The following is a 13,334-nucleotide window of genomic DNA, read 5'->3' as shown; positions in this document are numbered from 1 at the left end:
ATTGTTACTTGTCTGTTTTAAGCTTTCATGCATTTTAGAAGCCATCTCTCTGGTTAGGTGCAGCTGCAAATGGAGGCTGGGCAGGAAAATGTTGCAGCAGGTGCTGCTCAGCCAGAATCAGGCCTGTCTCATTGCTGCAGCTATTCTCCACGTCAGAAATGGCACAAGCCATAGACTTTTTCATCAGCTAACAGTTTTCCTCACAGTCAGGTGTCACAGCAGGGCACTTTGTCACAGACCGGTTCCTCTTGGGCTTTCAGAAAACAGATCCAGCATGTGCAGGTGAATAATCTGATTCTTGCCTCCAGTTGTTCTGTTCTGTGGACTCTGCCGCTTCTTTATTTCTAGTGATGTCCTTTCATCACTTTCTTTAGTCTAAAATACTAGGGCTGGATTGTCCAAGCTGAGGCTTCACAAGCTGGTGGTGGCAGTTTAAGAGATTGCTGTGAGGAGCGTGCCTTGCTTTTCATGGTAGGTGATGGGGCTTTACCTCCCCTCACTTCACTTGTTGATTATTCATCTATGTCAACTGATTTGACTTGCAGAACTTGTCAGGAGTGTTTGCCCTGTGGGCTGGCTCTCTGCTGGTTAGGTTAGCACCTCTGTCAGCACAGGAGGTGCAGCAGGAGTCTGAGGCTGAGCAAGGAAAAGCTGCCCCTTTCTGCACGAGCAGCTGCAAAACATTAGGCTGGCTCACCACAGCTACTTCCTCCTAAGCTTCTCCTGACTACTAATAAATAGTGAAACTGACAGGGGTAGAATTTGTTGGTATCCTTAATCTAAAGATGAAGCATGGATACTTTGAGGCTGTGTGGTTTCCCCATGCTGCATGTGAGTCTGCCTTCCAGCTCCTACTTGCACCCCCCTGCTTCTTGTCCAGGGTGCATCCTCATTATTCAGCAGCCTCTCATCTCCCAGCCAGTGAGCTGAAGACATTCCAAAAAGCACCTCTAATGAGCTTGAGTAGAACCTCATCTAGCTTGGATGGAAATAATTTCATTGTTGACGAAAAGCTTGCCTTGGAAGGTATCTTGTGTTGCAACGGGGCTAAGTGAAGAGGAAGAAGTCCTGAAAAGGCAGCGCTGCAGAATTACCTGAGCAAAAACCATCTAGGCAGAGGCATAAACATGCTATCCTGAAAACTGGATCAGTAGGCCTCATTTCTAATTGCTGCATGCACTTGGCTCTAGACAAGCATGGCAAGTCCAGGTTCAATATGTACAGACTGGAAATGGATAACATTTTATTTATGGTTGATAGAGAGGACAGAGAAGGGACTGAGTCCACATCTTGCAATGTAGCCAAGCCAATGAGTGATACCATGTGTTCTTGTTTTCAGCTACTATTGCCTAAAACATTAATTTGGAATGCAAATAATTTAGCTGTTCTAATTCATTTAAAACGATTATTGCTTATTTAGTTTCATACTACTAAATAAAAACAAGTTCCATGGTTTTTAATGAGACTAGTTTTAGATGAACCAGTTTTCATATTGCACTTTTGATAATGATTGAGCAGTTTATATTCATGATGAAAAACATCATTTTGCTTTTTTTTTTCCCCCAAGCATTTTAACATAAATATATTGCCACATATTAAACATGACAACCAAATCTTCATCTTTTTTGAAATTCTGAGGATGGTGGAACTTTTGCAACATGGCTGATGGGAAGCTTAAGTATAAGAAAATTAAGCTGAAGGAGGGGTATTCTACTGATATGCATCATTATATGTATGTTTTTGTAAAGGTATAAGTAAAGACCATTATATATTATTAATCAGAGTTGTCTGGTACTGCATACCAAACTTCCTCAAGAATAGTGATATCACAAGCAAGTGCTGAGTTGAATCTTACATTTGTACTATTTGGTGTGATTTGTATGTTTTGGTGTGATAAGATGATTTGATGTGGGGTTTTTTGCTTTATCAGTATTTATTTTTGAGTACATCTTTAGGCATACATGTGGAAAAAAACGCATGTGATTGTCACACAGAAAACAGCAAGCTGTGTGATAAACAGAATCATCAGGGACATCCATGCTTCTAATGTAATTAGGGTTTGGGGGTGGGAGGGAATATATTGCATGGTCAAGTAAAGAGAACAGTAGTAACTACTGGTAAATACTTCCTTTTTTCTTATTTTTTTAAATGAATCAAAGACAAATATTTGAAAGAACACCTAGTGTACATTATTGTCTTCCTCATGATGCACATACCTGTAAAGTCTGGCTTAATTGTCTCCTGGAAGGAAGATTTGATCTAGTTTTTGTTCTGTATTCTTGTTTTGTGGGAGTTTGTTGGTCGGTTGGTTTGTTTGTGTTTGCCTTTAAAAACAAGTACAGAAAAACTGGAAGTTATATGTCACTGTGTGTATATACATTTTACCCATCTGTGAAGGAAATAATGATTTAGACATGTACTTTATTTTTGAGATACTTTACATTTTGCAGTTTTCCTGATGTGCTTCCATTGTTCCCCATGTGTAACTGACACTGCACTCTATAGTGCAAATGTATAGAGACACTCAAGCTGGTTTTGAGTAATACAGATAAGCTACCAGAGAGCAAGGAAACTGAGTAATTCCACGTTGTTAGAGGACATTCTTAAGGCAACTAAACCAGTTCTGCTGTTCGGTCTATCTGCTGACATGATGGTAACTGTGGTCCACATGCCAGTATATGGGTTCATACAGACATAACTTCAGAGAGGATTTTAAAAAAATCTTTCAGGCTAAAAATGGTTAAATGGAATATAATACACACCTCTTATTTCATTGTAACAGAGGGAAAATCAGCTGGCACTCTTTCTTTGTCCGTGGTGACATTTAAAACTACTTTAAGAAACAGCAGGCTTGTATGCTATTAAGTATCACATTGCATTTAATTCTTTTGCGTTGTGGCTTCAGTTCTTGTTGCCATTCAGTGATGTGACAAAGCCTTAACAGTGTTGTTTTCTGAAGGTCCATGTAGCAACTGATGAATGAGTTTTGAGTATCATTAAGATTGTTGTAAGGATGGCATGATAACTGTTTCACCCATGAGCTGCTTTTTCATCATGGAATAATGATGCACTCCATCCTTAGCTGTGGCTGGTACAGCCTTTCTCTTCTTGCTTCATCGTCTCTTGAGAGAGTGCTCCTTTTAGTCTAGAGGAAATATTTGCTTTGCTGATGATAAGGCAGTATTTTGGGGTGGAATTTTTGTTTGTTTTTCTTGTATTTTTTTGCTTTTGGCATTTCTTTTGTGACTGGGAAAGCCCAGACTGAAGTTTTGTGGGGTTCTATTCCAGGAGATATTAAAATTTCATTCACCTACTCAGAATTTCATTAAAAAGCAACCTTATTTTACTTTCATTTCCTTACCACTATAGTTCTCCCGCATATATTTTTTTAAAGTCTTTAGCAAAAAAAAAAAAAAAAAAAGCAGTTTAAAAGCCTGGCTATTGGGTTTTCTAGAATCTTGAAATTGCTAATATCTTTATTGATATTTACAAACATTTAGCTGAAATTATGCAGTTATCTGTCTTAATTGAGTAGAAATACACCATCTGCTGGCAGGTTGGTTTAATAACACAGCAGGCCAACTTAAAAATGTCTCAAACTCAATTTCAAAAGGTCAACAATTTTAGAGGTAGTTTACAGTTCTGAAGGTGGAGGGATTTCTGAAAATTGTATGCAGCTGGAGGTCTATAGGTGTAGTGGCCAATTGAGCCATATTTGTGGCCTGTGTGGGGAATTTAAATTGCTTGGACTTGTTTGGGGTTTTTTTTTGGTTTAGGTTTTTGTTTGTTTGGGGGACCTTTTTGTAGTGTATTACTTTTGGCCTTTGTGGTGTGGAAAAAAAGGACTGAATGTGATGTCTGAAAATAAGAAGTTATCCTACCCTTAATTAATATTATTGGAATATTAATGACAACAGTGCTTAATTCTGGTGAGGCAAAAATGTGTACTGATCACGCACACCTTCTTCACCCCGTTTGCGGATGGACTTGCACAAGTTAATTTTCAGAAGGAATTAAAACAACCACAAAGGAGTGGGAAGCTACAGGAAGAATGAGCTCTTTGATAAACGAAGAGCAAACGAGAAAAAATGCAAGTAAAATACCACAAAAAGTGATAACAGTACTAATGGTGAACATACTTCCTGCAAAAGCTGCAGTTATATTGAACAAATACTGAATTATTAAAGGATTAGTTCCCTGTATGAAAGCCGCTTCCTGACCATTTCTTTGTGCAGTTAGATGATGAAGGGTCCAGCAGGTGGTACCTGGCTTACAGAATTAAATTAGAATGGAATTCTCCATACTCCAGAGGAGGCAACTGTTATGTTATGCTGCATAGATGTGCACCCCACTTGCTACTGGGGATAGAACGGCATTTGTGACTATAACAGTTTCAGCCTTTCCCCTGTGATAACTTAGTAAGCAATTGCATTTAAATTGTTCCACAAACCACAGGTAAGAAATCATCATGTGTAGCACAGATGCAGTGATTCCATCTTTTGTATTATCTGGAAAAAGAAGTGACAGGTAGTGACTGATGTGTCCTCTCTGAGAATATAAACAGCGTAATTATATAATTTTTTAAAAATTATTTTTGCATAGAGATGACTTCCTAAAGAAAAAGTCTTTTGTGCAAAGTGTATTATACAGATCACTTTTGTATTAAGTGGAATTATATAAAGTTTGCTAGCAGCCATTCAATAAAACTTGTTTGGTCTTACAGGAGTTACTAAAGTTGATTATGGGGACATATCATCACGACTTGGACTACGACGCAAGCTCCAGTGTAGGCCTTTCTCCTGGTACCTGGAGAACGTTTATCCTGATTCCCAAATTCCACGCCATTACTTTTCTCTAGGAGAGGTAAGATTTTACGCTATGCATTTATCTGCCCTATATAATGTATGTTGCACAGTAAGTTGTTTGTATTTGCAACTGACTAGTGCAAATAATTTATCTCCAGCAAAGTTCAAGTATCTTGCACCCGTGTTCCTGTCAACTGTAAAACGATACATCTGGCTTCTCAATGGGGCGGAAAAATGGACTTTGGCATACAGTACTGTAATTTGAATGTTTTCCCTTTTTACTGCAGTATTAAAAGTCACATAAAGGGCTTTAGAGATACTCCTTCAGAAATGTGTAGTTATCGATAACTTTCTTTATAATATTCTCTGTGCAGTGTATGGGCAGGCTTTTGCTTAAAAAAACTAGACAGGGCCAAGCAAGGACTTTACCGAAAAACTGCTCTGAACTTTACCCCCAGAACCCTCTTCAGTGACCAGCAAATTCCAGTGATTCCTAAGCCTTGCTGGGCATTTCTCTGTTTTTCTTTAAACTTCTTAACTCACTGCAGCAGTAGTACAGATGATGCTGTCCTGAATAAGTAGGTACCTATTCTTCCCCACAAGTCATATTGAACCTCTTGTAGGGTGGCTTTTTACTGTTTGTTTTTTAAAGAAAAGTTTTGAACAAAACGGAGCAGGCATTCATGCCACTGCATGAATATCGGGAGACTGATATTTGTGCCTGCTTACCCTATAGGAATACAGGGTTTAAGGCTGTAACTCAAGTGAGGAAATGGAACCCAGTCACCCTTGGTTTCAAAGGGAATTAAACCCACTGTGCCTAGGACAATGTTTTAAAACTTCTGACTGCTGAGGCTGGAGGCTCGATTGTGTCTGTTCTTGTTGTAGACAAGTCGTTGAGCAAAAAGAGTCCCCAAGATGGAAAGTTCTCAAGGAAAAAGTGAAGAAACAAATATGATTCTGTAACCTGGTAGCTTGAACACTTGCTTGGGAGTTTGAGTCACAGATAGTGGTCTCTCATTGTAGTATGGTTCCGATGTTTTATGTTTCATTCACATAACCTCTGGGTGTATAGCAGAGAGAACAGGTGCTGGTGTGGTCTGAGATGGGCGATGCTCTCCTCTAAAAACATCAACCTTTTGTAATGTGCTCTTCTTCACTCCCAGATAAGAAATGTGGAGACAAATCAATGTCTGGATAACATGGCAAGAAAAGAAAACGAGAAAGTTGGAATCTTTAACTGCCACGGAATGGGTGGCAATCAGGTGATTTTTTTTTTTTTTTATGATCTTAATGTATTGAATAATTTGGAACACTACTCCTCAACAGAACAATTTTCTGATTATTTCAGTAGTTCTCTTTAAAATATGCTGAAGTTGTAAAGTCTGGGAAACCCTCGTTGAAGAAGATCCCTGTAAGAGGAAATGCATGAGACAGTTTGTTGGTGGTTTGTCATTTATAGGTTTCTGAAGCCTGATTGCAGTAGATTTTGGATCAACTTCCAAGCAAAAAATGAAATTAGGGGAGGACAAGACTGTTACAAGATAGGCTTCACCTCCTGTACATTCTCTGAAACTGTGTCCTGATTAGACCTCCTGATTGGCATCATTATTTAAAAAATAAAATAAAATAAAATGGCACCTGTTCCTGAAAAGTACATTTTTCTGAGTGTCAGTTCTGGAATTTATTTTACATCTGGTTTTTCATTCTACTTTGTTAATAATTCTTGATTGTATACCAGAAAACAATCAAAGGTTACCTGTGTTGGGGATCCTCCTGTTTCTATGCAGGAAGCAGTTTGCAATCAGAAAATGGCAGTTTTGTCTGAAGAGCTTGTTCATATAATGTTTATAGCCTAGAAAAACCCCCAAAATTCTTTCTATGCATGGTGAAGGGGAGAAAAAAAAAAGAGTTAGTAGGCAAGTGTTCCCCTTTCCCCCATCCTAGGAATCTTTTAGTTGAAGTTTTTGCTTGAGTTCGTCTCATTCTTTTTCTGCCTAGGTTTTCTCATATACTGCCAACAAAGAAATTCGAACCGATGATCTGTGTTTAGATGTGTCCAAACTTAATGGCCCAGTAACAATGCTCAAGTGCCACCATCTAAAAGGAAATCAGCTTTGGGAATATGATCCAGTGGTAAGTCTTCTAATGACACGTGACATTAAAAAGAGGCAACTTGTGTTTTTACGTGAGCCTATAGAACAACATATACCAGTGTGGGGCCACTATTTAACATGTCAAAACAGGAGAAAAAGTCAGGACTGTGTTCCCTCTGTCATTAATTCATGGTGTAGTCACTCAGTGGCCATATGTATTGTTTTAATTATCTGGTAAGTTTTGGGGGAGATTTTATAAGAATATTTTCATTGTGTTTTGGATTCTCTGGAGAAAGTTGGTCTGTCAGTGTAGTGTTATGTTACAAGGAGATCAACAATAGAAAAGTATTCCAGGGTTCTACTGGGCAGTAAAAGCTAATGCTAACAATGTCTTACCTTGCACAAAGTTAAAAGGAAATAGTTTTTTAGTTTAAAAAAATCAGCATCCCAAAATTATAAGGAAGATTTTACGTTTCTAATCTTGGTATATTTAAGGCTTAAAACAGCTTTATTTTAATCGTTCTCTTTCTTGTGTATAATGTTCGAATTTATTTTGAAATCCATGTGTTGAACTGCCACATCTAGAAATCATTGACTGTTGATCCATTCATCCATAATTTGATTTGCAAGCTCGAAGCACAATTTTGTGATTGAGTGATGCAGTCAAGAACTCTGACTTATGGCTTGGCTAGTTAGAAAGAAATAGTTTCCAAGCTTCTTAATTTAGAATCAGTTATTCCAAAAGGCAGTAACAGGACAATTTGTGGAAGCACAGTCTTGCCAGTCTAATCACAGTGACTATTTTATAACAAGAACATGTAAATATTTAGCTACTAAAAAAAAAGTCATTGATTAAAAAAAAGAGGGAGTATTTCTAACTAAATAGACTTGCTATAGGTTTTAGTAGCTGAGGGGTTAACGAAACCTACAGCCTTAAGACTATAAGGAAAGATGAATTAATGATGTGGAGGTTTTTTATTATGATGGCAATTAATGTTGAAGACAGTGAATCTCTGCTAAGATGTCTGCACATTACTAGCAACTGCTGATAGGAGACTGAAGAAAGATGCTGAAGGATTTCAGGATTAAATGTTATTTGAAATGATTAAATTTGAGTCTCGGGAACCATTCATTCTTGTTTTCAATATATACTTATGTCGGGGATTGGCTCAAGGAGCACAGACATGAGTCCACCAAGCAACTGTACGAGCAGAGCCCATTTTAGTTGACATAAGTAGGCCTTAGTTATCTTGTCTATTAGGCCGTGGGAAAGGGGGGAACGGAAAAGTACTAACTAAGGCAGGGTCAGGATATTTTTGAAGAGATAAGAGTCAGAAGAATGTGGGATGCGCATAGCTAGCTAAACCCAAGTAGGTGGAGTAAGTAAATGTGCTTAGCCTATTAGATAGAGACAAGTATGCATAATTATGGTATTTGGTATAAATGCACGCTATCTCGGGCAATAAAGTTGAAGTATGCTTTATCACTCATATTGAGTCGGCTGCATTTCTTCCTCCGTCCGCTCGGGTCTGGAACTCTGATGGGACTTTTCTCTGCATACTTACTTTACCTGACTTAAGTAAATAGCATGAGTAGTATTACTACATGCAGTGATTCACCAAACAGCAAGTGCTTTTTATTTTATTTCTGCCTTATCAATGGTAAGAACATTGCATCTTTAGACACCTAATTGCTTTAATGTGGAATCCTCAGCCATTAATTTCGTTGTACGTGATTTTTCTCTTTATTTTGTCAATGGAAAAATGTAGATATAATCTTCAGATCTTCACTTAAAGCTGGCTAATAAAGCTCAAAAATAAGTTAGAGAATACTTAGCTAGAACTCCTGCCCACAAAGTTGAGTGATTTTTCTATAGTTTCTTTTCCTTCTGCCTCTGTTCTGGAGGCACCTAAGAAAATGTCTGCCAGGAAGAAAAAGAAAGGAGCAGGGGCGAAAGCTTTGTGTTATTTATTTGTCTGCTTAAGTCTGTTCCAACTGCCTCCTTCATTCTTCAGCTGCTGTATGAGTGTAGGAGATTGTGCTCATTTTATTTTTGGTGTGGGTGTGTTTGTGGTGGGGTTTTTTTTGGTTTGGGTTTTTTTCATTTTGCTGCTTGTGCACATAAAGCCTGCCTGTTCTGCCACTTTTCGGTCAGTCCAGTGTCCTGGTTATGCTGCTGAGTGAGAGAAGAAATACTGATAGTAATGCTAGTCAGTACCATAGGCAAGTTGATGCACTGGTGAGTATCCATAGTACAGTGGCAGGAAACGCAACTTCCGAAGATCTCTTCTCTGTGAGGATAGTGTCGAGGTAGATGGAGTGGTGTATGGAAGATTGCATAAGTAAGATTAGTAGGTACTGGAAAATATGTATATATGTGAATTTGTACACATCTCTCTTTTTTTTTTTTTTTTTTTTTTAAGAGAACATAGTGTAAGGTCAAATTTGTGTCCTCAAGTAAGACAAAAAGCATTTTTTGAATACATATTCAATATGCTTATTCTAATCTGATCAAAACTACTATTATAACTAATAGTTGAAGTTGTATATCTTTTTGTATATCTTAATTTCTGACTCCTCAAAGATCCCTAGCTGTATAGTCCTGTTTAAAGGATGGTGGATATTTCTTGATCATTTGAAAGTTCAGACTGTTCTGTTTTTAATGAAGCAATGTGTTTAGTATCTACATCACCAAATAGCATATATAAGTTTTCTCTAGAATTGGGATCTGGAGTTGGTAACCAAGGGGTCTCGTCTAGCTCCTGTTTACCTATGGAAGAACTTAAATGGCCCCTAGAGACTTTTTGGTTAGCTTATGCCTGGTGATTTTTGTAAAACTAATTTCTTTTTTATTTTGTCTTCAAGAAATTAACCCTGTTGCATGTGAACAGTAACCAGTGCCTGGACAAAGCGACCGAAGAGGACAGCCAGGTACCCAGCATCAGAGACTGCAACGGCAGCCGCTCCCAGCAGTGGCTGCTTCGCAACGTCACCCTTCCAGAAATATTCTGAGAGGTTCTAAAGAAGAGCAAGGATTGACTGGGCTACCTCGGCTGATACTTTGGCTACACTGTTAAGCAGCAACAGAAGAAACTTCTGCTCAGCAGAATCCACAGTTCGTCAGCTGATAGAACTCCCGCAGCTTCTCAGTAGCTGTGAACCAGCCTTCCTGTGTAAGGATGTGAAACTACCACACATACCAGTGAAACTGCGCCCACTGATGTTTACAGGATTGAAGGAGTTTCTTCCAGCAAATAATGTAGAGAACGTTTGAACAGCGGAAACATAATCAATGAAATAGTCTCTCTGAAGAGCTGCATATCATTGTAGTTTGCTTGCACATCGGTAACCTCTGCTGAAAGTGCTGTTGTAATGAAGAAAGTTCCATGAGTTGTTTTTTTTTTCCTGGTTAGTGGTAACCAGACTACTAAATATAGATCCACAAATAAATGAGAGAGAGAGAGCTGGAAACCAGATTCAGTAACGTGAAATAAGAATTCTGTGGTTTAAGGAAAAATGTAAACAGGGTTTAATGGAAACTAAATCAGAACTATGAAAAGTACAATTTGTTATAGTGGAGTATCAAATTTATATGTAGATTTTATACCTCACTGGGGGAAAATAACCAAGTCAAAATGCAATGTTTCTCTTTTTCAATTGTGTGATAGTCCATAAATGCTATTTTTTTCTGGTGGGTCTAAAATTATTTTGGGTGCAAACAAAATGAGCTTAAGAATAAACTTAGCTCTTGAATGTCAGATCAACTTTTTTCATTTTAATTTCTTGGCTGTTAAAAATGTATCTTTTTATTACTGTCTGAAAACTGGAGGTTAACATGCTGTCTAACTTTTTTTCTGTTCAGACCTGCCGTTTCAGTTTATACTTGGGTCAGTCAGCTTATGGACTTTCATGGCCAAACAAAAGATTTAAATACACTTGGAAATTATTAAGTTAACTTGATGGAATACATGTAGCGCCCAAGACTCATACTACTGTACTACGGTTTTGTTTTCATAGCAATAAATCTTTTGTTCCTTGTTTGATTTCAGTCATCAGAAAGCCAGAAGAAAAGATACATGATTTGGATTGCAGGAGACTGGCAAAACTGAAGGTTTTCTGGAATCCTTTTTCACTTCATATTCAGATGTGCTTCATTGTCAAGTGCATATTTAGATTAGACTCTGAATTGTAATGTTGATCTGCTGCTTTTTTCTAATAAAACCTAAAGAAAAATAGCTAAATTGGCATGGTTTTTAAAGTTGACGTAGCCAAAAGCAATATGGCTATGTCATTACATCGGTCTGCATTTTTTAACTGAACTGCTTTGTTTTGTTAAGAAAAATCTGTGTGGGCTGATCTTTAAAAGGACCCACTGAACGTTCAGAGTATACTTTAACTTTTCTTTTGGAAAGAGAAATGAAATTTGCTTAATGAAGAGGATATTTTTATGATAAATGTCATTGTTTGGCCAACTGTCCTGTAAAGCAAATTAAACCTAGACTCATGCAAAAGTTGTGTGGAATTATATTTGGCTGTTATGGCTGGTTTAGATTTGCTGTTCCAAGTTGCTTTAGTCAGTGTTTTCTCCGGTACTTCTGCAGCAGTAGACAAGAGTTTTCATACACAAAGTGGGGGAAATGTTAACAAATTGAAGTGTTATGTTGCTACTTTACATAGGATGAGATAATGTGGGGTTACTATCAGATAAAGCATCCAAATTTCTAACTGTCTTTCATTGAGCCCTCTTTTTTGATAGCCCTGCAAATCTTTTGAGGTTGAAGTAAATTTATGAAGGCAATGGCATGGTACATTTATTAGCAAGATCTTGAAGTGTGTCAAGATGACAGTCTGTCTTAGTGGTTATGTGGTAAGACTTAGTCCTCTGGTACGGTCAGTGAAGAGGATGGGATGGGTGACAGTGCCATCATTTAAAATTGATACATTTCCTTTCTCCTTACATACTCTGTGGTCCCCCTGGATTTTGTACTGTTTCTGAAGTACGGTTTGTGGTTGTCTGACATTGCATCTTAGCCACCAAAATACTGTTTTCAGTTTTCTGCTGTGTACCAGTGAACAATGTTTGGGTAATGGTTTGGATTTCATTTATCTTAGCAAACTAACACTTTTTTTGGGACAGGGGGGCATGTGGTGTGTAAAAATAAGGTTATGTATTAATTCAGAAACCATTTTGCACACTCAAGATACATCCCTTTAAAAGCATTGCCAGCAAAGAGGCTCTGGATTAGAGCTGGGTAACCTTTTATGGAATAAAAAGCAGGAGGATCAAAAGTGCTGTGTAGAAGTCCTGTAAGTTTTCAAAATATCTTATATTAGTGTTTCAGATTTCATAAGTGTGTGGCTCACCATTGAACACACAAAGCCAAATAGATTTTCACTTTCTAACTCTTACGATTACTGCTGTGATATCCTGTTCACAGAACTTAAGTGCCATGGCATATAATGCAAATAAACCTGTAAACAGGTCTCAGCATTACGATGGTTTTGACCCTTGTTAATTCAACAAGTCATTTTCTATGTCGGTCACATAAAACTGCAGTATAAATCATCGCACAACTGAAAACCCACATATCAAGTTGTCAAAGTAGCAATCTGATTTCCAGCCAATCCCTTACCGATTTTTAACCTGCAAAAGTCACCCTCTTCTGAAGGTGGGGAGGGGAAGCAGCAGATTGCAGAGCTGTCTGCAGCCCCAAGGCGTTTGGCTCAGAACCCCTTAGCTCAGCCTATTTCATGTGGGGTAACTGGTGGTGGCTGTTTGCCATGGGCTGCGCTCGGCTTGCCCATCTCAGCACAGCTTCTGTGCCATGTTGGTGAGCAGCATGGGGCTTCTGCAAACATTCCCAGTCCCTCTAGCAAAGTGCATTTCACATGCTCCGTTGTACTACGCACCTTTCAAACGTGGCCACAGAATAGCTTCCCCCACGCAGTTTACTTCTGGCTTCTCTTACCATGAATGTGGTGGCTGTCATCAGAGCTCCCTGCTGAAAGTGAGCTTCCTTGGCGTCTCTGCTTAGCTGTTGTCTCCCAGTGGTGGTCCTCCACTTACAGGCACACTTCTTCTGTGTCTCAGCTTTGACTAGGAACACTGACACTGTGCTTTCAGAGTTACAGGTATACTCAATTCCTTTCCATCTGATCTGTATTCGCATACTTATATTTTTGGTTGGCATTTTTAGAACCTGTGTGGCTATTTTTATTTAACTGTTCTGAGAAAGACTTTTTCTTACTGTGTGACATACCCGTGTTGTTAGGCATATGAATAATTTCTAGTAGAAATCCCATTCTCCTCTCCAGTGCCGCTGCATTTATGACTGCTTTGTTCAGATCAAATGTAGAAGGAAAAAGCAAAAGGACCACTGCTATCTTATTTGACATTGATAGCACATACAAACAGAGTAAGTAAAAAAAAAAT

At 38.3% G+C, this 13,334-nt stretch overlaps 1 protein-coding gene across 4 annotated transcripts in view; it reads left to right on the top strand.

Annotated features, from left to right (window-relative positions):
* Positions 1-11,412, top strand: part of GALNT1 (polypeptide N-acetylgalactosaminyltransferase 1) — a 90,619-nt gene extending 79,207 nt beyond the window's left edge. For all 4 annotated transcript variants that reach the window (XM_065052818.1, XM_065052820.1, XM_065052819.1 and 1 more), the window contains 4 exons: positions 4,724-4,863; positions 5,972-6,070; positions 6,807-6,941; positions 9,767-11,412. In XM_065052818.1, the coding sequence (XP_064908890.1) occupies positions 4,724-4,863; positions 5,972-6,070; positions 6,807-6,941; positions 9,767-9,913 (521 nt within the window). In that variant the 3' untranslated portion in view covers positions 9,914-11,412. The remainder of the gene's footprint in view (positions 1-4,723; positions 4,864-5,971; positions 6,071-6,806; positions 6,942-9,766) is intronic.
* The last annotated feature ends 1,922 nt before the right edge of the window (positions 11,413-13,334 follow it).

Source organism: Columba livia, chromosome 2 (genome assembly GCF_036013475.1).
Source record: "Columba livia isolate bColLiv1 breed racing homer chromosome 2, bColLiv1.pat.W.v2, whole genome shotgun sequence".
Lineage (NCBI taxonomy): Eukaryota > Metazoa > Chordata > Aves > Columbiformes > Columbidae > Columba > Columba livia.
Note: the sequence above shows the minus strand (reverse complement) of the source record. Positions and strands in the feature narration are given on the sequence as shown.